The sequence below is a fragment of the Chiloscyllium punctatum genome, chromosome 37 (assembly GCF_047496795.1).
Source record: "Chiloscyllium punctatum isolate Juve2018m chromosome 37, sChiPun1.3, whole genome shotgun sequence".
NCBI classification, from domain to species: Eukaryota; Metazoa; Chordata; class Chondrichthyes; order Orectolobiformes; family Hemiscylliidae; genus Chiloscyllium; species Chiloscyllium punctatum.
The window spans coordinates 57,225,776-57,252,806 of NC_092775.1; the positions used below are offsets into that span (position 1 = coordinate 57,225,776).

The 27,031-nt window shown below is 44.2% G+C and overlaps 1 protein-coding gene across 2 annotated transcripts in view; it reads left to right on the plus strand.

The window, feature by feature from the left end:
• Positions 1-27,031, plus strand: part of ttll9 (tubulin tyrosine ligase-like family, member 9) — a 42,302-nt gene that overhangs the window by 5,209 nt on the left and 10,062 nt on the right. Inside the window, exons 4-11 of one of the 2 annotated variants that reach the window (XM_072556883.1) lie at positions 1,191-1,302; positions 3,661-3,846; positions 5,449-5,517; positions 11,602-11,692; positions 15,583-15,623; positions 22,438-22,525; positions 25,531-25,589; positions 26,119-26,315. In XM_072556883.1, the coding sequence (XP_072412984.1) occupies positions 1,191-1,302; positions 3,661-3,846; positions 5,449-5,517; positions 11,602-11,692; positions 15,583-15,623; positions 22,438-22,525; positions 25,531-25,589; positions 26,119-26,315 (843 nt within the window). The remainder of the gene's footprint in view (positions 1-1,190; positions 1,303-3,660; positions 3,847-5,448; positions 5,518-11,601; positions 11,693-15,582; positions 15,624-22,437; positions 22,526-25,530; positions 25,590-26,118; positions 26,316-27,031) is intronic. The other variant, XM_072556884.1, reaches the window with a different exon arrangement.

A 27,031-nucleotide genomic window follows, 5' to 3' on the forward strand; every position in this document is an offset into this window, starting at 1 on the left:
TCTCCTGAATTGGAGGTCCGACTGTCGTCTATCAGCCATGCCACAGTCACCAGGGAAACACATTGCAACACTGTTCTCTGGTGATGTTCATTCTTGTCAGAAAGAGCATGGTTTGGCAGTCAGTAAGGGATGAAAGGTAAAGGGGTATGGGGTATGAGTGACGAGGGAGACCTGGCTGAGGATACTGGTATCACACATTGTTCAGTCATGCAGAATGTTAGCAGAGCATGGCTGTTCTCATGTGGCTTCCCTGATCCTCCTCTTTAAATAGATAAAAAGGAAGAGAGAGGCCAAAGTCAGCCTAGGCCCCTTAAGGAATGAAGCTGGGAAATAATATTGGGGGACCAGGAGGTGGCACTGCTTTTGAATAAATACCTGGCATTAGTGTCTAATAATGCACGTGGGTACATTCAAAGCCATAAGAGAATAAAGCTCATTCAGAAGGGCACCAGACACATTGAGAAATTTGATGAGGAGTCACATTGTTCAAACAAACCCTCCAGCTGACCCTCACAAACACCACCTAGTTTGCACTTGGCAGAGTCTGTAGATTGTGCACTTACTACATATCTCAAAAGAACAAGAGTGGAAGCAAGGTCTCCTCCATCCTGAGGGAACTGCCTATGAAGGGAGGAATTCATGACCCTTTGTTTATAGCTGGAGAGGGAGGTGTGGTGTACTACTGAACGTGTGTTCAGCTGCATCTAGGTTAAAACAGCGGAGTGTGATGGAAGCCTTGGCATCAATTCAGAACACTGATTGCCCAGTTGTTAGCTGCATGTGCATAAACTCTTTCAGTAAGGTGGCATTCTGCACTGTTCCTTTCTGAGGTTTGTGGAAGTTGTGTGGAACTTAAAATAAGTGGTGATATAGAGTACAGGTTTTGCTCCTGTTTAGTTTTGAAAACATCTATTAAATTACTCTCAAGTGAAAATCTCTTCTCAAGAATAGAAGCTAGAGATATGAAGTCTGGTCCCTTGGATTAAAGTTTTATGGTTTTGGTCTGAGCTATCTGAATACGTTCAGCTTTGTTCACAATGTATTTACAATTCTTTTCCGTGATCTGTTTAGTGAACTGTGTATATGATGATCCATGATGTGGCCTTATATTACAAAATAATTTGGATTGTGTCTTAGACATCAACATACAGCAAGATGTAGTCTTCTCATTCAGTTCTCTCTGTTGACAGTGAAGGGGATTGGGACTTTTACTGGTGTGACATCAGTTGGCTACGTGAGAACTTTGGCTACACATACATGGATGAGCATGTTCGTGTCTGTCACTTTCGCAACCACTATGAGGTATGAAAGTCTAGTCATATTGCTCCCTAGCCTGGTAGAAAGAATTACCATTAAGTGGAATCATCAGAACCATCCCGATTTTAAACAATAATATTAAAAGTCATACTGCACTAGATTATAGTCCAACAGGTTTATTTGGAAGCACTAGCTTTTGGAGCACTGCTCCTTCATCAGGTTGTTGTGGAGTATAAGATTGTAGGACACGGAATTTATAGCAAAAGTTTACAGTGTGGTGCAACTGAAATTGAAAAGACCTGGATTGTTTAAATCTCTCACCTTTTAGAAAGATGAGAGACTTAACAAAAATACTATAAATTCTGTGTCCTACGATCTTATACTCCACAACTACCTGATCAAGGCGCAGCGCTCCGAAACCTAGTGCTCCCAATTAAACCTGTTGGACTACAACCTGGTGTTGTGTGATTTTTAACTTTGTACACCCCAATCCAACACAGGCACTTCCAAATCTTAAAAATAATAGGGTGATATTTGGTCTTGGGCAATGGCCATTATGCATCATGCTCTCTTTGTGAACCTTTGCCATTTCCTCCTTCCCCATTTTCCATTCCTCATTCCCCACCACCTTGAGTCAACTTGTCTTTAACACCGACAGAATGTCTCAATGACTTGTACTGAAGATTAAGGAGGGCACGGTGATCAAAAGAGTTGATTTTAAGGAAGATCCTGAAGAATGAGGATATGTTTACATTCCTCTATGGACTTCATGTTCTGTCTTTCTGTTACCTCCTGTAAATGTGCAAACTTCTGCAATTTCTATGCACCTCCAGTTCTCTGACTTGTAATTGCATAATCATGGATGGCCATGCCTTCAGTTATCGGCCAGGTAGCTTGAAATTCCCTCCTCAACCTTCTCCAGCTTTGTCCTCCTTCCTTATAACTCACTTCCCTACTAGCTCTTGGTACTGATTTTCCTTTGTGACTCAGTGTGAACTGTTGTCTCCAGCACACCTGTGTAGCACGCGAGGATCTTTTCCTAAAGGCATTATATAAATGAAAGTTGTTGCTGAGAGCGATGAAAACAGACTTTACGCACCAGTGATCAAGACCCGTGTTGTTTGGACTCCCTGTGCATTACCAATTGTGCTTTCTGCTATTTTATCCAACTTGACACTGATGTTATGCACCAGGAGATAACTGTATTTAAACAGAGTCCAAGTCCACACTTTTAGTGGGAGCTTTATTTCAGTTAGCCTCACTCCAGCTCAATAATTACTAAACATTTTCGAATCAAGCTGTTCGTGGCTGTCATTGCACACCTCTGGAGTGAGTGGGACTTGAACCTGTGCCTCTGGCTCAAAGGTAGGGATGATACCATGGCACAATGAGATCCCCATCCCATTGATTACACACTCCTCATATTTATACAGCTAATTCAAAGTCAATTAGCCCTTCATGAACATATCCGTCACCTCTTCCTTTAGTGCATTAGGTCTCAGGCATCCTTTGTGACCTAAGTTAATGATGTGGGCCACAGTTAAAGAATGGGGTTAGATAGAGTCATAGAATCCTACAGCATGAAGACAGGCCCTTTGGCCCAAACTGGTCCACGCCGATCAAAATGTCCATCTATGCTAACCCAATTTCCCTGCACTTTGCCCATATCCTTCTAAACCTTTCCTCTCCATGTATTCGTTAAATGCCTTTTCAGTGTTATTAACGTGCCAGCCTAAACAACTTCGGCTGGCAGCTCATGCCATATGCGTACTACCCTCTGTAAAAGTGTTGCCCCTCAGAATTGTCCTGTCTAACCTTAAACTGATGTCCTCTAGTCCTTGATCCCCCAACTCTGTTAAAAAAACACTGAGTGCAGTCCCCCTATCCATGCCTGTTATGATCTTATACACCTCTATATGGTCCACCCTCAGTCTCCTATGCTCTAAAAAATAAGTCCTCGCTTATGCAACCTCACCCTAGAACTCAGACTGTTGGGTCCTGGCAACATCCTTGTAAATCTCTTCTGCGCTCTTTCCAGTTTAATAACATTTTTCCTATAGCAAGGTGACCAAAACTGAACACAATACTCCAAGTGCGGCCTCACCAACATCCTGTACAACTGCAACATAACTTCCCAACTTCTATACTCAGTGCCCTGAGTGATGAAGGTCAGTGTGCCAAAAGCTGCCTTCACTGCCCTGTCTACCTGGGACTCCACTTTCAGAGATCCATGCACCTGAACTCCAAGGTGCCTCTGTTCCACTACACCCCTTAAGACCCTAACATTCACCATGAAACCCCGACCTTGATTTGACTTGGGTTGTGAAGAATTATTCCAACAGGTCTCTAGCACGACACGTCAGAGGTTTGATGTTCATACAATCTTTTTTTTTTGCTTGGAAGTTGACACGGAAAAATTTTATGGTGAAAAACCTGAAGAGGTTTCGCAAGCAGCTGGAGCGTGAGCAGGGGAAGCAGGAGGCAGCAAAATGTGACTTTTTTCCTAAAACATTTGAGCTGCCTGTGGAGTACCACCTTTTTGTGGAGGAGTTCAAGAGGAATCCTGGAATCACCTGGATTATGAAACCGGTGAGAAAATACACAACAGAGAGGCAGACATCACTTACCCAAATTCTTGTACTGTCCATAGGGCATCCTAATCCCAGATATCTGTGGGTACTTCAGCATACAGCTCACAGTCAACCCCAGACCCAGGTCCCCCACACACGCAGCTCAGGGTAAATCCCAGACCCAGACCCACACACACAGCCCACAATAAACCCCAGACCCGGGTACCACACACACAGCCCATAATAAACCCCAGACCCGGGTACCACACACACAGCCCACAATAAACCCCAGAACCGGGTACCACACACACAGCCCACAATAAACCCCAGAACCGGGTACCACACACACAGCCCACAATAAACCCCAGAACCGGGTACCACACACACAGCCCACAATAAACCCCAGAACCGGGTACCACACACACAGCCCACAATAAACCCCAGAATCTGGTACCACACACACAGCCCACAATAAACCCCAGACCCGGGTACCACACACAGCCCATAATAAACCCCAGACCCGGGTACCACACGCAGCCCATAATAAACCCCAGACCCGGGTACCACACACACAGCCCACAATAAACCCCAGACCCAGGTACCCCACACACACAGCCCACAATAAACCCCAGACCCAGGTACCACACGCACAGCCCACAATAAACCCCAGAACCGTGTACCACACACACAGCCCACAATAAACCCCAGATCGGTATACCACACACACAGCCCACAATAAACCCCAGACCCAGGTACCATACACACAGCCCACAATAAACCCCAGACCCGGATAGCGCACACAGCCCACAATAAACGCAACACCCGGTACCATACACACAGCCCACAGTCAGTAGTGGACCCCGTACTCATGTGCTCCTCACACTATCCGTATGTAGGTACCCTGTGCTGTGTCTACTGTGTACCCTAAAGTGGTGATTAAATCACTATGAATTGACATGGTTCTCCAACTACCACCAATCTCTGATTATACACAAGCTACTGTACTTATCAATATCGTAACTTTGAAGTTAAGTCCATATATCTCAGAAACACAATCTGCTCAACTGACTGCATGAACAGTAGGTGAACAAGTAAGAGTACCAAAGTAAGCTCAGCACTTGCTTGGTTTATGCCACAGACTGTGGAGGAACCACTGTATCAAACTTAGAACAGTGCTTTGTGTGTCGTGAACTGTGTAGTACTTATCCTTCCATATGCCTGAGATATGGATTTTCTACTCCAGGCATGATTAACAGTTGGACAAGTTCCACATAAAATGCAGTTAGAACATCGTGGGCAACAAATGTGAGGGAAAAAACATGCCACACTTTCAAAAAGCAGAAATATCTGGAATGATGATGCACAGATAGTAAGTTAAATTGTTTGGTGGACTAAACATTACAGTAAGTGAAGCTGAAAAATAGGTGAACGCTGTTAGCATTGGTGCAGTCCAGTGTCACCTCAGCGACTGGCTGATTACACAGGTGAACTCCAGTAACTCTGACAGCCTTTGAAGTTTCAGGTGGGACATGATTTCAATGTACCTGTACACAACCAGCAAATTCATGGCATGTTCTTTACTGCTGAATATCTCCTGACAAAGTATTTCTGTTCCACTTAGGTTGCAAGATCACAGGGCAAAGGCATCTTTCTTTTCCGAAAACTTAAAGATATTATGGAGTGGAGAAAGGTAATGTTCTGCTTGTAATAATGTTCTAATATGTAGAAAATATTACCTCCTTTTAGAAAGTGAGGAATGTCAAATTTGACCTGTAATACTTGTTGTTTCAGCTCTGTGAATGAAGTTTGTCTCCTTGATGCTCTTTTTTTTTTCAGTTTTGAGAGCCACTTGCAGAATAGTGACGGTGACATGGTGGTAGTAGAGTCAGATACATTCGGGCCATTTAAGTGATACTTGGATAGACACGTGGATAACAGTAAAATAAAGGTTTTTTAGATTAGTTTGATCTTAGAGTAGGATAAAAGGCTGGCACAGCATCAATGGGGTACAGGGCCTGAACTTGGTGTACTGTTCTATGTTCGATAACATGCATTCACATTTTTGGTGCTCACCGTATCAGAGAACATTCTGATGATGGTGTTAATTGAACATAGAACTATACAGCACAGGTACAGGTGCTTTGCCCCACAGTACTGTGCTGAACATGACGCCGAACTAAACTAATCCCTTCTGCCTGTCCTTGGTCCATATCTCTCCATTCCTTATATATTCATGTGCTTAGCTAAAAATCCCTTAAACGTCCCTGTTGTGTCTGCCTCTATCACCATGCCTGGCAGTGTGTCCCAGATATCTACCACTCTGTGTGTAAAAAAAAAAATTTGCCCCTCCCATCTCCTTTGAACTTTGCATCTCTCACCTTACATGCATGCCCCCTAGTTTTAAACATTTCAACTCTGGGGAAAAAAGATTCTGACAGTCAACCCTATCTATGTATCTCATAATTTTGTACAAAGTTAAAAATCACACAACACCAGGTTATAGTCCAACAGGTTTCATAGGAAGCACTAGGTTTCGGAGCGCCAGTCCTTGTTGTGGAGGGCACAATTCTAAGGCACAGAATTTATAGCAAAAGTTTACAGTGTGATGTAACTGAAATTATACATTGAAAAAGACCTTGATTGTTGAGTCATTCACCTGTTTGAATACCATGATAGTTTCACTTCTTTCACTTTCTTTCTATCATGGTAGACTCTAGCTACAGTTTAACAGTTATATACTCCCCTTACACACAGACATACTCACACATACATACATGCACAAAGTAAAATGGGTTATGGACAGGGAAAAAGTTGGTCTGTAGCTAGTTTGTTTGCTAGTTTTGTTGAGATGATGCTAATGATTGTTTAGGGTGTAGGTTTGCTCGCTGAGCTGTCGGTTTGATATCCAGACGTTTCATTACCTGGCTAGGTTGCTAGTGGTGACCTCCAAGTGAAGCAAAGCTGTTGTCTCCTGCTTTCTATTTATATGTTTGTCCTGGGGTTTGTGGTGATGTCATTTCCTGTTCGTTTTCTGAGGGGTTGATAGATGGTATCTAGATCTATGTGTTTGTTTATGGTGTTGTGGTTGGAGTGCCAGGCCTCTAGCCAGGTAATGAAACGTCTGGATATCAAACCTACAGCTCAGTGAGCAAACCTACACCCTGAAGCTCAACCTGAGCTACAAACCTTTCTCATGATTCTACTGGTGATCGCGTTGTTTCAGTCCATTTTATCTGGACTTTTCCACTGATTGGTAAGAGAAGGTGGGTGGTTCACTTCTAGAGTTTCTGACTTGCCATTGACTGTATATTTTTCCTTAACATTTGATCTCCCAAAGTGTAGAACCTCACAGTTACCCAGATTAAACTCCACCTGCCATTTCGCTGCCCATACCTGCAACTGATCTCTATCCCTTTGACAATTTTCTACATCATCACCAACTTACTAACTTACCCGTCTAAATTTTCAACCAAGTCATTTCTACATGTCACAAACAGCAGAGGTCCCAATACGGATTCCTACAAAACACCACTAAGTCACAGATCTCCAGCCAGAAGAACATCTTTCCACCACTACCCTCTGCCTTCTATCGGCAAGCCAGTTCTGAATCCAACTGGCCAAGTTACCATTGATCCCTTGCATTTTAATCTTTTTAATGAGCCTATCATAAGGGACCTTGTCAAAAGTCTTAAAGTCCATGTGAACAACATCCACTGCTGTACCCTCATTGAGCACCTTTGTCACTTCCTTGAAAAATTCAGTCAAGTTAATGATGCTATGTAACACTCATTTGATAGCAGTTCTGTCAATTGAAACACATTGCTCCAGCTATAACCCCCTGTCATAAACATACAGTTGCAGTTGCCAAAAGTATGCCCCTGTTAAATGCTATTTAAAAAGATCATCAATCTGCTGTCGTGTTTTTCATGGCTCTTGCCAGTAGTTGTAGTTGTCTGAGGAGTAGTTTAAAATTTGCTGAGGTCTACATTTGAAGATGAGATTGGTGCTGTAGGTTTGGTCTTGGCTTGAAGGATTCTGCATAAACCACGCTGTTATACCTTACTGGGCCAGTGTGTTGGAAATGGATTCCCGTTATTCCCAGAGTCATTCCAAAAACTAAAGATTTTATCAAGGATGCCAAGCTCCTCCTGTTTGCCTTACTTTAAGACATAGGTTGATAGAAAGCATGGACCAGGTTTCTGTATCGATCAAGAATTACTATTTATTACAAGCAATTAGACTCGAATTCATTCATACACTCCCCTTACACACACACACACACGCCCATATATACACACACACAGTAAAATGGGATATGGACAGGGAAGAAGTTGCCAAGATAGGTCTGTAGCCTTAGTTCACAATTTTATTTGAGATGATCCTCGTGACTCTGCTGGCTAGTGTGCTGTTTGAGTCAATATTATCTGGGCCTTTTGACTGACTGGTAAGAGAAGGTGGGTGGTTCACTTACTAAGAGTTTCAGACTTGCCAGTTAAAGATCCCAACCCGCAACGATTGGTGCAGAAAAGATAAACTGGTTTTGTTCAGGTTTACAGTGAGTTGACCGCAGAAAACAGAGAAAAGAATCCCGGTGTCTATCTCACTGTAGCGTGTTCCCTGCTCCAGGCTGTTCAGTAACCCGAAAGCCAAACACACAGTTGGCAGAGAAAAATATCTGTATTATTGATAATTGACCCCTAGTCCAAAGGCCAATCAATTTATCACCAACAGGAGCTGCAGCTAAACACGCCTTTTGCTCCAACTTATCTGCAACTCAAACTTCGATTGCTGCTTGTTCAAACAGTTGCTTTCATGATGCCAGCAACAAGTGTCAGGTTGTTTGCTCTCAAAACGCACAGCCATCCTCTCAGACAGTGATTAGATTAGATTAGATAACTTACAGTGTGGAAACAATAGACAATAGATGCAGGAGTAGGCCATTCAGCCCTTCGAGCCTGCACCGCCATTCAATATGATCATGGCTGATCATTCCCAATCAGTATCCTGTTCCAGCCTTATCTCCATACCCCTTGACTCCACTATCTTTAAGAGCTCTATCCAATTCTTTCTTAAATGAATCCAGAGACTGGGCCTCCACTGCCCTCTGGGGCAGAGCATTCCACACAGCCACCACTCTCTGGGTGAAGTAGTTTCTCCTCATCTCTGTCCTAAATGGTCTACCCTGTATTTTTAAGTTGTGTCCTCTGGTTCGACACTCCCCCATCAGCGGAAATATGTTTCCTCCTGCCAGAGTGTCCAATCCTTTCATAATCCTATACGTTTCAATCAGATCCCCTCTCAGTCTTCTAAACTCAAGGGTATACAAGCCCAGTCGCTTCAGTCTTTCCATGTAAGGCAACCCTGCCATTCCAGGAATTGACCTTGTGAACCTACACTGCACTCCCTCAATAGCCAGAATGTCTTTCCTCAAATTTGGAGACCAGAACTGCACACAGTACTCCAGGTGTGGTCTCACCAGGGCCCTGTACAGCTGCAGAAGCACCTCTTTGCTTCTATACTCAATTCCTCTTGTTATGAAGCATACTATTAGCCTTCTTCACGACCTGCTGTACCTGCATGCTTGCCTTCATTGACTGGTGAACAAGAACACCCAGATCTCTCTGAACAGCCCCTTTACCTAATTTGATACCATTGAGGTAGTAATCTGCCTTCCTGTTCTTGCCACCAAAGTGGATAACCAGGCATTTATCCACATTAAACTGCATCTGCCATGCATCTGCCCACTCACCTAACTTGTCCAGGTCACCCTGTAATCTCCTAACATCCTCCTCACATTTCACCCTGCCACCCAGCTTTGTATCATCAGCAAATTTGCTAATGTTATTGCTGATACCATCTTCTATGTCATTTACATATATTGTAAAAAGCTGCGGTCCCAGCACGGATCCCTGCGGTACCCCACTGGTCACTGCCTGCCATTCCGAAATGGAGCCGTTAATCACTACCCTTTGTTTCCTATTAGCCAACCAATTCTCTATCCAATCTAGTACTTTGCCCCCAATACCGTGCGCCCTAATTTTACTCACTAACCTCTTGTGTGGGACTTTATCAAAAGCTTTCTGAAAGTCCAGATACACTACATCCACTGGATCTCCCTCGTCCATCTTCCGAGTTACATCCTCAAAAAATTCAAGAAGATTAGTCAAGCATGATTTCCCCTTCATAAATCCATGCTGATTCTGTCCTATCATGTTACTATTATCCAGATGTGTCGTAATTTAATCCTTTATAATAGACTCCAGCATCTTTCCCACCACTGAGGTCAGACTAACTGGTCTATAATTTCCTGCTTTCTCCCGCCCACCCTTCTTAAAAAGTGGCACAACATTAGCCGCCCTCCAATCCTCAGGAACCGACCCCGATTCTATTGAACTCTGGAAAATAATCACCAGCGCATCCACGATTTCCCGAGCCACCTCCTTCAGTACCCTGGGATGCAGGCCATTAGGTCCCGGAGACTTATCAACCTTCAGACCTAACAGTCTCTCCAACACCAAATCCTGGCAAATATAAATTCCCTTAAGTTCAGGTCCTTCAGCCACTGTTACCTCAGGGAGATTGCTTGTGTCTTCCCCAGTGAACACAGATCTGAAGTACCCATTTAATTCCTCTGCCATTTCTTTGTTCCCAGTAATATATTCCCCTGTTTCTGTCTTCAAGGGCCCAATTTTTGTCCTAACCATTTTTTTGCCTTGGACATACCTAAAAAAGCTTTTACTATCCTCCTTTATATTCTTGGCCAGTTTACCTTCGTACCTCATTTTTTCTCTGCGTATTTCCTTCTTACTAATCCTCTGTTGTTCTTTAAAAGCTTCCCAGTCCTCAGTTTTCCCACTTATCTTTGCTATGTTATACTTTCTCTTTTAACTTTATATGTTTCTTTACTTCCCTCGTCAGCCACGGCCACCCATGTCTCCTCCTGGGATCTTTCTTCCTTCTAGGAATGAACTGATCCTGCAACTTCTGCATTATACACAGAAATATCTGCCATTGTTCCTCCACGGTCTTCCCTGTTAAGGTATTGCACCATTGAACTTTGGCCAGTTGCTCCCTCATAGCTCCATATTTCCCTTTATTCAACTGAAATATTGTCACTTCCGATTGTACCCACTCCCTCTCAAATTGCAGATTGAAGCTTATTGTATTAGGCCCTTCGGCCCAACAAGTCCACACCGACCCACCGAAGCGTAACCCATCCAGACCCATTCCCCTATATTTACCCCTTCACCTAACACTACGGGCAATTTAGCATGGCCAATTCACCTAACCTGCACATTTTTGGACTGTGGGAGGAAACTGGAGCACCCGGAGGAAGCCCACGTAGACACGGGGAGAATGTGCAAACTCCACACAGAGAGTCGCCGGAGGCTGGAATTGAACCCGGGTCCCTGGTGCTGTGAGGCAGCAGTGCTAACCACTGTGTCACCGTGGTTTTAAAACAGCTCTTTCTTATTGAATCTAAAGACAGCATCCTGACAATGTGCTCGCAAAATGGGTGTAATAGTTTGTATCCCTCCGAAATTGCAGCTTGATGAATTTAGTGGAGAACTGATGCAGGCAGAGCAAACTGCTGGAACACAGGAGTGGGAGAGGCTCTCTGCAGGAGGTTATATTCACTCTGCGGGGTCTTAGCGGGGAGTAATTCTCTTCTCTGAAGCTCAATGAGGAACAGTGTGTCTGATATCAGCATTTTTTTTCTGAAACAGATAATGGAAGAATCTTTATTCTTTCAAATATATTTCTTTATCTCTAGGATGGGAATCGTGCTGATGAATCAAAGGATGAAGTTGCTGTGGAAAGTTACGTTGTACAACGCTACATTGAGAACCCCTACCTAATTGGAGGTACTGTGTCTAATCTTTAACAGAAAGGTAAAGTGGAGCTGTTATTTAATCTCCCCTGGCCTCCACCTGTGATAGACAGATTTTCCCCTTTGTTCTTCTTGCCTCCACCCACCTTCTCCTGGCTTAAACACTCTCCTGGTCCTATTCCCTTCAGTACTGATGACTGCTTATTGACCTGAAATGTTAATTCTGGACTGAATTGTACCAAAAATTGTCAAAGTGTCAGTTTTATCCTATTTCATGGAGGATTTCTCCCTGTGGTTCCTGGCAAGATTTGTCTCACACTCTTCCCAAACTACGTTTATTACCTTTGCACCACATCCAAGAATATTCGCCCCTGCTGGCCTCCCCAAGACTCCTGGTGATGGTGCCATTTTTAAAGCTGAGCTGAGTATCAGGTCAGGCATTGACAGTCAGCAGCTCTGCTGCATGGACCATGTGAATGATTCCAGACGTATTGGACAGAGGAAATTTGCAGCTGGTTTGCAAGCCAGGTGATCCTGGTGGATGGGGAATGGAGAGAGGGCTGTCCTGTTTTCCCCATGACTGGCAGAGGAGACTGTGGTACCAAACCCTGCAAGTCTGGTCTGAGATTGCTGCCTGGATCAGTGTGGTCTCCACTGTCAGGGGAGCTCCCAACAGTTCAGGAAGAAGGTTTAGTGACCTTTATCACTGCACCAGTGTGAGTGTCACCATTATATCTCTGCTACCTCATACTCACTGCACATCCCTTTCCCACCAAGGCTGATGCTCTACCTGCATTTGGCATCTTCCCTCATTGGCTTTTACCTACCTCACCCTCCCAATGACTCCCCTTTTTCCCTCTAACCGGCCACTTACTCACTCCAGCACTAACTGCTGTGCCACTTATTTTTAGATTAGATTACTTACAGTGTGGAAACAGGCCCTTCGGCCCAACAAGTCCACACCGCCCCGCCGAAGCGCAACCCACCCATACCCCTACATCTACCCCTTACCTACACTACGGGTAATTTAGGATGGCCAATTCACCTGACCTGCACATCTTTGGACTGTGGGAGGAAACCGGAGCACCCAGAGGAAACCCATGCAGACACGGGGAGAATGTGCAAACTCCACACAGTCAGTCACCTGAGGTGGGAATTGAACCCTGGTCTCTGGCGCTGTGAGGCAGCAGTGCTAACCACTGTGCCACCGTGCCGCCCCTGACCCAATCCCTCCCTTTGTCTCATTCCAGGAGAAAAAGACCCAGCACAGGGCATAAAAAGGCAAAACAGGTGGTGAGGTGCTATCGTTCATCTCCTCACCCCAATTTGAGGAGGGAACCTGGCCCTGACCACCCGAAACAGTCCACTGACTGTGCCCAAGCCCCGTTATCAACATTGGAGATTGCCCTTGACCGATTGTGCTAAGAGCCCCTGACTGAAGTTGCCTGTCTTAAGTTGACTGTGGACTAGTCCCCTTAGCCTTTTGAGATGTGGCTGTGTGGTTGATGTAAGTGTGTTTGTTCTGGAGGCTGCTGGTACAATGTGCAGGTGTAAGATTGATGTTGCAAAGAGACACACAGCAGCATGTCCACCCAGGTGACTGATGGCTACTGACAGTTGTGACAAGCTGCCTGGCTTTGTGTCTGTGCTGGAAGGCAAGACAGAAATACTGAGAGGCAAAGCACACAAAGCAGCAACGCTGAGAGAATCATAAGTAGAAGCACTGAGAGTGAGGGCTAAGAGAACAAGCGAGGACCCCTGAGATGCAGCCTGATCTAATTCTTGAGTTGAGTGTTGGCCCTGCCCTCAAAGTGCCCTGGCAGTGGCCTTCCAATGAAAGGCACCAATGAACTCTAAAGTGCAGAACTGTATTATACGTGGATTGGAGATGAGCTGTGAGGCAAAGTGAGGCTGGTATCCTGCCACAGCAGGAATTGCAAAACCTGCACCCACACCTCCCCCCTCACCGATATCCAAGGCCCCAAAGGAGCCTTCCGCATCCATCAAAGTTTCACCTGCACATCCACACGTCATTTACTGCACCTGTTGCTCCTGATGCGGTCTCCTCTACATTGGGGAGACAGGGCAACTACTCGCAGAGCGCTTCAGAGAACATCTCCGGGACACCTGCACCAACCAACCCCACCACCCTGTGGCTGAACACTTCACCCCCCACCCCACTCTGCTGGAAACATGCAGGTCCTGGACCACCTCCATCACCACTCCCTCACAACCCGATGCCTGGAGGAAGAACACTTCATCTTCCACCTTGGGACCCCCCAACCCCAGGGCATCAATATGGAATTCACCAGTTTCCTCATTTCCCCTCCCCTCACCTTACCCCAGTTCCAACCTTCCAGCTCAACACCGTCCCTCATGACCTATCCCATCTGTCCATCTTCCTTCCCACCTCTCCACTCCACTCTTTCCTTCAACCTATTACCTTTACCCTCACCTCCATCCACCTATTGCAGTCTCAACTACCTCCCATTTACCTCTCCATCCCCCAGGCTCCTAACCTCATTCCTGATGAAGGGCTTTTGCCTGAAACGTCAATTTTCCTGCTCCTCGGATGCTGCCTCACCTGCTGGGCTTTTCAAGCACCACACTCTTGACTCTGATCTCCAGCATCTGCAGTTGCCTTGAGGCAAGTATGTATCTGATGCCAACCTCCATGGCAGATGAATGGCAGTGGTTGGCACTGCTGCCTCACAGCGCCAGAGACCCAGGTTCAATTCCTGCCTCAGGCGACTGACTGTGTGGAGTTTGCACATTCTCCCCGTGTCTGTGTGGGTTTTCTCTGGGTGCTCCGGTTTCCTCCCACAGTCCAAAGATGTGCAGGTCAGGTGAATTGGCCATGCTAAATTGTCCGTAGTGTTAGGTAAGGGGTAGATGTAGGGGTATGGGTGGGTTGTGCTTCGGCGGGTCGGTGTGGACTGGTTGGGCCGAAGGGCCTGTTTCCACACTGTAATCTAATCTAATGAATGCTTGCAGTTGGTGGGCATGGAACATTCTGTGAGATGTTGATGATTGGTGTCTAATATGGAGGGCTGGGGGTGTTCGTGGCAAGCTGGAGTCACTGTGTTACCACTCTGACTTCCATTTCAGGAATTGTTACTGTCTCGTTCTATGATGTGGGTGGGAGAATGGGAAACTGCACATAAATGGGGTGAGATCACGCAATAATGAGATGTCAGTGCATGAAGGTGCATGGAAATAGGCCCCTCCCCCTCCGCTAACAAATCCTTTTCTCACTGTTCAACACTTGGTTGGAGAATTGGACTTCTTTCACTCAACATGAGAAATCTGCATACTGCTGGTTTCACCCGATGTTCCCAATTTTCTCGCGAATGCATTCATTGTTCATTGGCTGGAAAGATTCCACCCTCCCTCTCTCCTTGCAGATGCCGCCTAACCTGATGAACATTTCCAACCTTTCATTTGTTCTTGCTCTTTTAAAAATTATTTATAGAATAACCTTTCAACATCTTGTCCAGTAGAGTTTTGGAGTCCAACAGACTTTTAAAAAATTCACATCTTCCTCCTGGTATTTTGTAACCAATTGATAGTATGTGAGCTCTGGTTATTGATTCATACAGCGCAAAGGATATTTTTAGCCATTTGTTCACTAACCCACACTCTCAGAAAGAGATACGAACAGAAAGATCTAGATAGGACATGGTGAAACACACAGAGAGACAGAGCCAAACACCTCTGCATCTCCAATGCCATTACCAACCTGTCCTTGGTTAATTGGTTTCATTTGAAAAGAAGCTAGATACACTGCTTTATATTCCAGCACTTGTGCCTGATGCCCATTCCAGCACTCAATCTGTCATCTGTTCAAAATTATAGCTGCTCTTCTATCCTGAACGTACTATTGTTCACACAAAGTTTGGTAACTAGGTGTTTTGCTATTTCTAGGGAGAAAGTTTGATCTGCGAGTCTATGTACTGGTGACATCTGTAAGTAGAGTTTGTTTTTGCCATTAAACTGCGAATAATCATCGGTTTTAAGGCATGTAATTACTTAAGGTGGTGACTTGGCTGCTGCCTGACTTGGTCTAGACATTTCATGTGTGAGTTGATTGTGGATTTACATGAGGCTAGTGCAAAAAGTGAGAATGTAGAATGAACAATAAAACAGGATAGTAGGGTACAAGGCAGATCCCAGCCGGTATGCGCATGTCAGTGATGGGTTGCTAACATAGTCTTCAGTGGATATGTATCCAACTGCATTGGGTCCGGATGTATCTGTTTCTAGCAAGTGAGGTTGTAATACCCACCTGCTCATTTACTGTCCAATCTCAGTTATAGCTTCACAGACTCATATAGTTTTAATAACAGGGAAAGAGACCATTCTGCCCATCATGTCTGCAGCAGTCATCAAGCATCCATCTGGTTTTGCAAATAATAATTATTTAACTTGAAGTTAACTTTTAACTTATTTAACAGTTACTGTAATTGCTATAATCTTGAATTCCCAACCAATCTCATCCAAGTTGTACAGGTTACCACACATCCAAAAGAAACGTATACATTGGTTTATTTTCAACAGTACCATGCAACATGTGCAAAACATAATCACCATGACAGTGAATGACCTTATTGCCATTTGTGAATTGGGTTCCTGATTGGTTTGCAGAATCTTTTGTTGAGTGGATGGGTTTGAGTTATTTGCACCGTCGGTAACAGAGCCTTTGAGGAGTTGCTCATTTATTCATTCATGGGATGTGGGCATCACTGGTTAGATTGCAATTTATTGTTGATCTGTAATTGTCTTTGAGAAGGTGGAGCTGAGCTGCCTTGCACCACTGCAGTTCCTGTAGTGTAGGAACATCCACAGTGCTGTTACGGAGAGAGTTCCTGGTTGACCTAATGACACTGAAAGAATGGTGATACTGATCCAGTACTGAAAATGTGTTGCTGGAAAAGCGCAGCAGGTCAGGCAGCATCCAAGGAACAGGAGAATCGACGTTTCGGGCATAAGCCCTTCTTCAGGAATTCTTACAAGGATGCCTTCCTTGAAGAAGCTCTCTTCCTCCCTCTACAAGGATTTCAGTGAGTCCCTCTCTCACTGCACACCCCAGGTCGTCTCCCCTGCACAGAAGCTCTTCAGCCACGTTCTCAAACAGACTCGCTACCACAGCCACATCTCCTTCGAAGGGCTGATGCCTGAAATGTCGATTCTCCTGCTCCTTGGGTGCTGCCTGACCTGCTGCGCTTTTCCAGCAACACATTTTCAGCTCTGATCTCCAGCATCTGCAGTCCTCACTTTCTCCTCCTTACTGATCCAGTAATCAGGATGGTATTTAATTGGAGTGGATCTTGTAGTCGGTAGTGTTCCAATGCATCTGCTGCCCTTGACTTTCATGGGTTTTGCAAGTGCCGTTGAAGGAGTCTTAGCTAGTTCCCATAGTGTGTATTGAGGGTGGCACAAGCTACTGCTGCAATGTGTTGGATGTAGAGGGAATGAATATTTAAGGTTGGAGCTACACTCATTCATGCAAGTCCATTCCACTCTTGACCTTTGCCTTGTAGCTGGTAGTCAGACTTTGGGGAGTGGTGCTGGAAAAGCACAGCAAATCAGGCAGCATTGTGGAGGAGGAGAATTAAAGTTTCGGGCATAAGCCCTTCATCAGGAATGAGGCTTGTGGGCTGGGGCCTGAGAGGTAAAGGGGAGGTGGGGGTGGGGTTGGGGGGGGGGGGGGGGGGGGGGAAGATGACTGAGAAAGCAATAGGTAGACCACCCTCGCCCCATTTATCTCTCAGCCCCCAGCCCACAAGCTTAATTCCTGATGAAGAGCTTATGCCCGAAACATCAATTCTCCTGCTCCTCGAATGCTGTCTGACCTGCTGTGCTTTTCCAGCACCACACACTCAACTCTGATCTCCAGCATCTGCAGTCCTCACTTTTTCTTTGAGGAGTCTGCAGTTAGTTACTTCCTGCAGATTTGCCAATCTCTGATCTATCTTTGTAGCCATAGTATGAATGTGGCTGGTCCAATTCAGTTTCTAGTCAATGGTACTCCTCAGGATGTTGATAATAGGGGGCAATTCAACGAAGGTAATACCATTGAATGTCAAAGGGAGGTTCAGTTGGTCTTTCTGTTGTTTGAGGTGATCATTGATTGGCATTTCCATTTATCAGCTCAAGCCTGGATGTGTTTGAAGACTTGTTCCACTGAACACAGACTACTTCAGTAAGCTGGGAGTCCAGTGCTCTTCAGTGGGCATGTTAACAGTAAAAACAATTGTTAAAGGACACCTGATGCCAATTGGTGACTGAAAGGAAGAGATCAGTTTATGGAGGTACTAAATGAGTTTACGCTCAGATTTCCTGAGGAAAAATGTGATGTGAAAGCTATGGAATTTGCTGGGATATTGAATGAGATAAATATAGATAGAGAAACTCTAAAGGCTGGTAATCCAGGCTTAATGGAATAAATTCAGGATTGTTGAGAGAGGTAAGGATGAAAATTGCAGATGTTGAGCAGATACAGCATGGGATCTACATGATAAATGTGGAAGGTTATCAAGGTGTGGCGTGTCAATAAGAACCATAACAAATCTAAAACCATTACATCAGCCTATAGAATCAACAAAGTTGACATTTACAGCAGTTTCGAGCAGTACTCAGCAATAACCTGCTTGCTGGCACTTGGTTTGGATTCCATGTGGACAATCTGGCTGCTGAGCACATTTCAGCCTTGGCCCAAGCATGGACAAATGAATCCTGAGGGTGAGGTGAGAGTGACTGCCTATGACATGAGAATAACATTTGACCAAGACAGAGTACAATTGGACTCACAGGGAATCAAGTGAAAACCCTCCGCAGTTTGAAGTCATACCTAGGACAAAGAAAGATGGTTATGGTTGTTGGAACTAATCAGTTCAGCTCCAGATCATCGCTGTAGGAGTTTGTCAGCGTAGTATCGTAGGTCCAACGATCTTCAGCTGCTTCATCAATGACCTTCCATCTAACATAAGGTAAGAAATAGGGATGTTTGCTGTTGATTTCACAATATTCAGCACCATTCACAACTCCCCCAGTACTGAAACAGTTGTGCCACAAACAGCAAAAGCCGGACAATTTCAGGCTTCAAATGATAAGTAGCACATGACGTTCACCCCTCAATTATGAGACAGTGACTATTTATAAGAGATGATTTAACCATTGCAGTCGGAGAGAGTCACGTTTGGGGCTTGAGTCGCATGAGTGAGCGGATGCACTGAGATGGGACTATGCCCGAGTGTGATATAGGTGTAGCGTGAAGTTGGAAATTTTGTTCATGTGGGAATCCTGTGCAGATTCAGAAAGATGTGCTTCTATTTTTAACTCTTCCTTTTAGACTCCAGCATCTACTGAATCTTCTCCCTCAAGCTACAAGGGTAATTTTCTAGTATTAATAACTAATAGCACTGAACTAGACAACAGTACGTTAATCGGTGGAGTTGAAGTAAGGGAGACTGTAATGGAATCTAATTCAGGATTACTCCACATGTATGGGAATGTGTGGAGGATAGTGAATAAGATTGGGATGTTGCAGGGACAGAGTTGAGATGATGATGATAATGTGGTGACAATGGAGACCTGGCTTGAGCAGGTCCTGGTCCAGCTGTTAAATATTCCTGGGTGCAATGTGTTCAGAAAGGATAGACAAGGCAAAAGAAAGGGGTGGATTTTTGACTTAAGGAAAGTATTATGTTAAGAGGATGTTTCAAAGGGTTCAAGGACCGATCAATTTAGCTAGAACGAACTAATAGCAAGGCTGCAATTACACTGCTTGGTATAATATATAGGTTTTTGGCTAGTGCAAATGGTATAGAGGAACAAATCCATAAGGAGATTAGAGAGGTGTAAACATCATGGAGTAGTTATAGTAGGGATTTTAATTAATGGTATATCATCTGGGATAGTTGTATTATACCGCAGCGTGGGACAAGTATTCTCAATTTATTTTAATTTGTGTCCAGTCCAACAAGAAAGGAGGCAGTGGTAGACCTGGTTCTTGGGACATGTAGATCAAGTGACAGTGAGGGGACATTTAGGGAATGGTGATCATTGTGTCATAACATTCAGGATGAGAGTAGGAAGTGACATCGGTCAGTGCAGAGTAAGAATTGGTGGAGAGCCATATTCAATGGCCCAGGAACAGGGCTAGGCTGGATAGACTGGAACCAAGAGTTGGAGGGAAACACAGTCTCGGAACAATAGACTGCCTTCAAAGAGGTGATTGATTGGGCACAGTCAAGGAATATTCCTTGCAAAGGGAAAGATAGGACAGACAAATCCAGAACTCCCTGGATGGACAAAGGAGCTAGGAATTAAATTGAAGAAGAAGCATGTTTATGGCAGGTGTAAAATCAAGCTGAGTGAACAAGATTTAGAAGGGGGATGAAAAAGCAAATATGAGCAGTATGAAAAAAGGCCGGCAGCTAATCTTAAAAAAAACACTCTCTTCCATCAGAACATCCACAATAAAAGGGTGATAAAAAGAAGTGTTGGGCTAATTAGGAGCTAAAAAAGGGATTGACACTTAGCAGCATGACTGAGGTGTAAATGAACACTTTACATTTGCTCCTAAGGTCATCGAAACATTGGAGGAAACTTAATCACTGGGAGGGTTTAAAATTGATAAGGATGAGGTGTTAGACAAACTAAAGATACTTCATATTGACAAGGCACTGGGATCAAATGAGATTCATCCAAAGATATTGCAGGAAGTGAAAGTGGATATTACAGAGGCATTGGCAATTATCTTTCAAGCTTCCTGGATCTGGGAGGGGTCCTGGAGAATTGCAAACATTTCAGCCTTAATCACCAAAGATTATGTAGATTGGCCCAGCAATTACAGACCAGTCAGTTTAACTGTGGTGGTGGGGAAACTTCGAAAAACAGTTACTCAGGATGGAATTAATAGTCAATTCGCAAAATGTGGATTGATTTGGGAGAGTTCAGGGAAAACTATGTTTAGCTAATTTGCTGGAAGTTTTTGAAAGAGATAACGAAGAGTGTTGGTGTGGTGTACATGGACTTCCAAAAGGTGTTCAATATAGTACCAACAGACTTGTGAGGAAAGTTTTAAGTCTTGGAAGAAAAGTAGTAATATGGACACAGAATTGGCTGGAGTAACAGAAGTATCTGTTAATGGGCATTTTTCAGCTGATAAAAAGTTTGTTGTGGAGTTCTCCAGGAGCTGATATTGGGACTATAAATACAGGAAATGATCTAGATGTTGATATCCTAGGGGACACACAAAGTTTGTGGTCGCACACAACTTGGGAGAATTGTAAACTATGAAACTTCAAAGTTCAATTTTTCTCACTCAAAGGATTGTGAAGCTTTGGAATTCTCTGTTCCAGAGGCTTGTCGATGCTTCATTGTTGAATATATTTCAGGCAGGGAGGATCAGTTAGCTCAGGTGGCTGCATTGCTGGTTTGTGATGCAGAATGACACCAACAGAATGGATTCTCTCCTCGCACTGGCTGAAGTTACCATGAAGGACTCTCCTTCACAACCACTTCCCTCACCTGAGGTACAGTGACCCTCAGGTTAAATCCCCACCAATCATTTATTTCTGTAATGCGAGAGCAGCCAAATGGTCTGTAGAACTATGATGATTTTACCTTTACGTTTTATGCTTAAGGTTTGGTTTAAGCAGTGTTTAGGTGACCCTTGGGCCAAGTGGTTCTATGTGGTTGGGGATTCAGTAAGTGGAGTTTGAATGAGTGAGTGACTGGGGAGCATAGGCTTTCCTCCCCCTCCCCGTGCCCTACAAAAACCCATTCACAAAGCAAACTGGGAGAGGAGGAAACCCCAGACTTAAAGGCAACCCACTTTCACATGAATTCCTCTGAGGCCAGCTCAGAATATGTCCCAACAGAGGTGAATCAAGATCAGTACATCAATGATAGTTAAACTTATGTCCTTAGCTCTGCCCTCGTTCCTATCCCCATCCCAAATGATCAGAACCTGGGAGTTTTTCTCTTTCTAGCTCACTGTTCTTAACCAAAAAGGACAATGAGAAAGAGGCTTCATTAGTTAGCTTTGCTGCTTTATGCTTTTCAATCGTCACGATATTCATTATTCACCTAAATGATCAATTGGAACTTTTTTTCCTGAAACTCATGTTTCTTGTGCCAAAACGAATCTTTCCGAATTTTGTTTGTTGGCCTTCTGAATGAGAGAGCACCTGAAGTATGGGTCTCCAGTGCAGAGAGACTGGAAAGCAAATGTTTCAAGGTTTAAGATCTCATCTGAAAGATGACAGCTGCAATAGTGTAGCACCTCCTCAGTGTGATACTGTTGTGCACAAACTCTGGACTGAGACTTGAACCTGGAGGCTTGTGATTCAGAGCCAAGTCTGCCACCAAGTGAACCACAGCTGAAATGCCAATTTTAAATACAAAAATCTGAATTAATATTACTTCTATATCAATTTTTAGGCCATCTTTATTCTTAACTAATAAGATTCATTATTAGAATTCAGACTGCGGTTGATTGGCAAAAAGACCAGAGGTAAAGTCATGAAAAGGTTTTTCATGCAATATGTGATTAGAATTTGGCATGCATTTAAATATAGGATGGTTGGTGCAAAAGGGTATTTTAAAGGACAAAAAATATCAGGAAAAGGGGCAGGATTGAGCCAGGGAGTGGGGGTAGGTTTTTGAAAGAGTTTGAATAGTCCTTTGTCAACACAGTCAGATGGTCAATATTTGTCCAGAGTATAAGTGATGTATTTACTGACATCTCATCTCCTTTCTCCCACAATACAGTATGTTCCGCTGAAAGCATGGTTATACAGAGACGGATTTGCTCGATTTTCGAATACTCGATTTTCACTCAGCAGCATTGATGATCATTGTATCCTTTATTATATCTCAGGGCTACAGCTCGCCAGGCACATTGAAAAATTCTGGGCAAGTATAAAACAACATAGCAACTGGTACCTCTCAAGGACCCAGTAATGTCAGGTAAAATACAGCAGCCCCTGTGTGTCTGACTGTGACCCCCAGTGGCCCCTCTGTGTGTCTGACTGTGACCCCCAGCGGCCCCTGTGTGTCTGACTGTGACCCCCAGCGGCCCCTGTGTGTCTGACTGTGACCCCCAGCGGCCCCTGTGTGTCTGACTGTGACCCCCAGCGGCCCCTGTGTGTCTGACTGTGACCCCCAGCGGCCCCTGTGTGTCTGACTGTGACCCCCAGCGGCCCCTGTGTGTCTGACTGTGACCCCCAGCGGCCCCTGTGTGTCGGACTGTGACCCCCAGCGGCCCCTGTGTGTCTGACTGTGACCCCCAGCGGCCCCTGTGTGTCGGACTGTGACCCCCCAGCAGGCCCCTGTGTGTCTCACTGTGACCCCCAGCGGCCCCTGTGTGTCTCACTTTTTATTTTGTTTTTTATTTCAAAAATATACTTTATTCATAAAATAATTTGATGGTCTGTACAGTTGGTCATGCCATACATACATAAACATTTACATACAGAGATCAGAATTTATCTTTCCCCACCGCGCCTTGGCGGCAGCTGCCCCAAGCTTCAGCATGTCCCTCAACACGTAGTCCTGGACGTTGGAATGTGCCAGTCTGCAACACTCAGTCGGGGTCAACTCCTTCAGCTGGAAGATCAACAGGTTTCGGACCGCCCAGCGAGCGTGTGGCTCACTGTGACACCCAACAGCCCCTGTGTAACTCACTCTAGTGTATGAATTAGGAGCAGAAGTTGATCACTGGACACAATTAAGCAATAACACTATCAACAGTTCCGAATTGAGGAAGGATCAATGGACGAAACATTAACTCTGATTTTTGTCCACAGATGCTACCAAACCTGCTGAGCTTTTCCAGCAATTCTGGTTCTTTTTTCAGATCAGTTCTATGCTTTATTGGTTTGCTGCGTCCTGTCATGAATGATGGTACATGATGAAATAACAAAGAGGAGGTGGGGATGCCACAAATATCCCCATCCTCAATGATGGGACAGCCCAATTTATCAGTGCACCGGTGGAAACATAGGCAACAATCTTCAGCCCGAGGCACTGATTGGGTGATCGACTGGGGCCTCCTCCAGAGGTCCCCACTGTCACCAAAGGGTTTTGTGCAGATGGATCTTTGGTAGGCAACAAAGTGGATTTGGTTTATGGACTAATGACCAGTTACCGATGACAAATGTCTTCGATCTGCCGACAGTTCGGTGATTGTTTCTGGGCTGGCTAAACAGCTTGGGTCTTTGAGCAAAACAGGGAGAAGCCTTCAGACCAGTACTAGCTTAGGGCCTGGCTCTCTCTCTCTCCACTGTAAAAAATCACTTCAGGCCTGAAAATAAATCAGTTTCTCTCTCTTTCAGCAGTTGCTGCAAGCTGTGGCTTTTAATTGATGAGTCCGAGATCTTTAAAAAGTGAACCTGCTACCCTGTGTCCCTTCCAAACCAGTAAAACCAGCATTGTGACCTGAATAAGAATCAGCTCAGTCACCCTTGTGAAGGGGAACCACTGATTTATAAGGGAAGTCGAGCTTCACGAGTAGATTTCTCTACCATTGGTTTGTATTAGTTTGTATTAGACACAGCCTTAAAATTAGAGGGGGTAAATTCAGAACAGAAATGCGGAGACATTTCTTCAGCCAGAGAGTGGTGGGCCTGTCGAATTCATTGCCGCAGAGTGCAGTGGAGGCTGGGACGCTAAATGACTTCAAGGCAGAGATTGATAGATTCTTGTTGTCTCAAGGAATTAAGGGCTACGGGGAGAATGCGGGTTAGTGGAGTTGAAGTGCCCATCAGCCATGATTGAATGGTGGAGTGGACCCGATGGGCCGAATGGCCTTACTTCCACTCCTGTGTCTTATGGTCTTATGGTCTAACTTCTCCATGCAGAGAATTGGTGCGTGTATGGAATGGGCTGCCAGAGAAAGTGGTTGAAGCAGGTACAATAGCAAAATTTAAAAAGCATTTGGATAGCTATATGAATGGGAAAGGTTTTGAGTAATTTGGACCAAATGCGGGCAGTTGGAACTAGCTGAGTGGGCACCATAAACAGCACGGACCAGTTTGGGCCGAAGGACCTGTCTCCATGCTGTATTACTCTATGATCCTATAATTGCAAGCAACAAGTCTCAGCCAGCCATCCACAATCTAAACAAATCTGTTCCTCTTTTTACACATATATAATATATATATAAACCATGTTAAATCTATGAATTCATAAGTATGTAAGTTAGCTCGCTCAGCTGGAAGATTTGTTTTCAGATGTTTCGTCACCATATTAGGTAACATCATCAGTGAGAGTCTCTGGTGAAGTACTGGTGGTGTGTCCCTCCTCTCTATTTATAGTCTTGGTTCCTTAAGGTTGGTGATGCCATTTCTGGTTCTTTTTTTTCAAAGGAAGGTAGATAGGATCTAAGTTGATTTGTTTATTGACGAGTAGAGAGGAGGGACGTACCACCAGTGCTTCACCGGAAACTCGTGCTGATGATGTTACCTAGTCATGGTGATGAAATGTCTGAAAACAAACCTTCCAGCTCAGTGAGCGACCTTACATAAATCTTCTCAAACATTGCTAACTATGAATAATCGCAAGTCTAAATGTCTGCATCTCCCTTTCTGACATTTCAGTATAATTTTACCCTGAATAGAATAATATTTGACATGAGGTCACTAGATAACCTCCGATGAGGACAATAATTTGGTCCACGTTGAGAGACCGTAACCTCCCTCATCTTGTTGGAATTGAATGTTTCTAAAATAACATCAGGCTTATGGCCTTTTGATCTGGGGTGAATTTGACATGTTGGGATTTTTAACTGCAGTATTGGATGAATGTGAAGCCTTGTTATTTGTACTTCAGCTCCATTTATTCCATAACTTGTACTTTACACAGTCATACATCTCACGAATGTTGCTGTGCAGAAAACTGCCCCTGACTACGATCCAGAAAAGGTAAGTAGCATTAATCAATAAGTTGGGACATATTCTAATCATCCAGGGGACAGTGGCACTACTGGTCATGCAGTGATGGTGCAGGGGCTCTGACAGGTGCAGCACTGAAAGGAGGGGTAGTGATTTTGGGTGAGGGCGCTTGGTGAAAGGGACATTGCTGAGGTTTCTTATTACTCGCTGTTTGGGTATATGTGGACATTAGGGTAAACGATAATTCATTGACACTTTGTCCTACATTAATGCAGTATGATGGAATGTGTTTCACACTGATAATCATGGTGCAATCCAGTTCACTGCATTTCACAGGGATGCAGGAGGAGACAAGCTAATAACACTGATGTGATAATATTCTGTGACACAATGTGGAACGCTGTGATATGCAGTGACGCTGATATGCTATGACATACTGTGAGGCCTTCAACACTGATGTACTATAACAATGTGAGATGCTAATACTTTGGAACAGTGATATGCTATGATAGTGTAAGACCCTGTAATACACTATTACACTCATATGTTGTTCTTCTAGGGCTGCAAGTGGTTAATGCAACAGCTACGACAGTACTTGACAGCAAAACATGGCACTGAGGCAGTGGAAGCACTTTTTAGAGACATGGACAATATCTTCATCAAAAGTTTGCAAAGTGTCCAAACAGTGATCATTAATGACAAGCACTGTTTTGAACTCTATGGATACGACATTCTGATCGACAAGAACCTAAAACCGTGAGGACACTCAGTGTTGAAATAACTTGTGTGTGAAATCAGTGTAAATTTATTCCTGTGTGTGTGTGTATGTGTGTGCGCACGCGTTTGTATTTATTATGTGTGTGTGTGTGTGTGTATGTACCCATACATATTGCATGGTATATGTTAACATTTGGAGTATGATTTGTTTTGTCGCTGTCTTCAGTGGTAATCGTATGGATTGAATATTTGGACCTGATGAGTTTCTCCCAGACTTTCTGATTGTATATATTTCTAAATGTCAGACTGGAAGAACTGATGAAAGCTGAACGTGTCTCAATGATTTTTAGGTTGCTAAACAATAAGCTGAATGTTAATGATTATGTGTAAGTTTGCTTGTGTAATTTCTTATCCCAGTTCCTTATAAGTATAAAATGACTATCCATCCTACAATACTTGATTTAGCATTAACCTGAATAGACAGTGTCTGCCTGTGGAGCTCTGTCTGTGGAGCTCTGTCTGTTTAGCTGGTGATCAGTGCCTTTCTGTGAGACCTTGTCCAGCCAGTAATATCCTGTCCTATTACATTAGACAGAAGTTAACTGAGTATTGTACAGTGTGTGCTTTCACACCCTGGATAGCTTTTAACCTGTGTTTCCTTCCCTTGCACGGTTCTGCCAATGCTTCATGTATATTCACGTATACAGTAGAAACTCGATTATCCAAATACCAGTTATGCGAAAATTGGATTATCC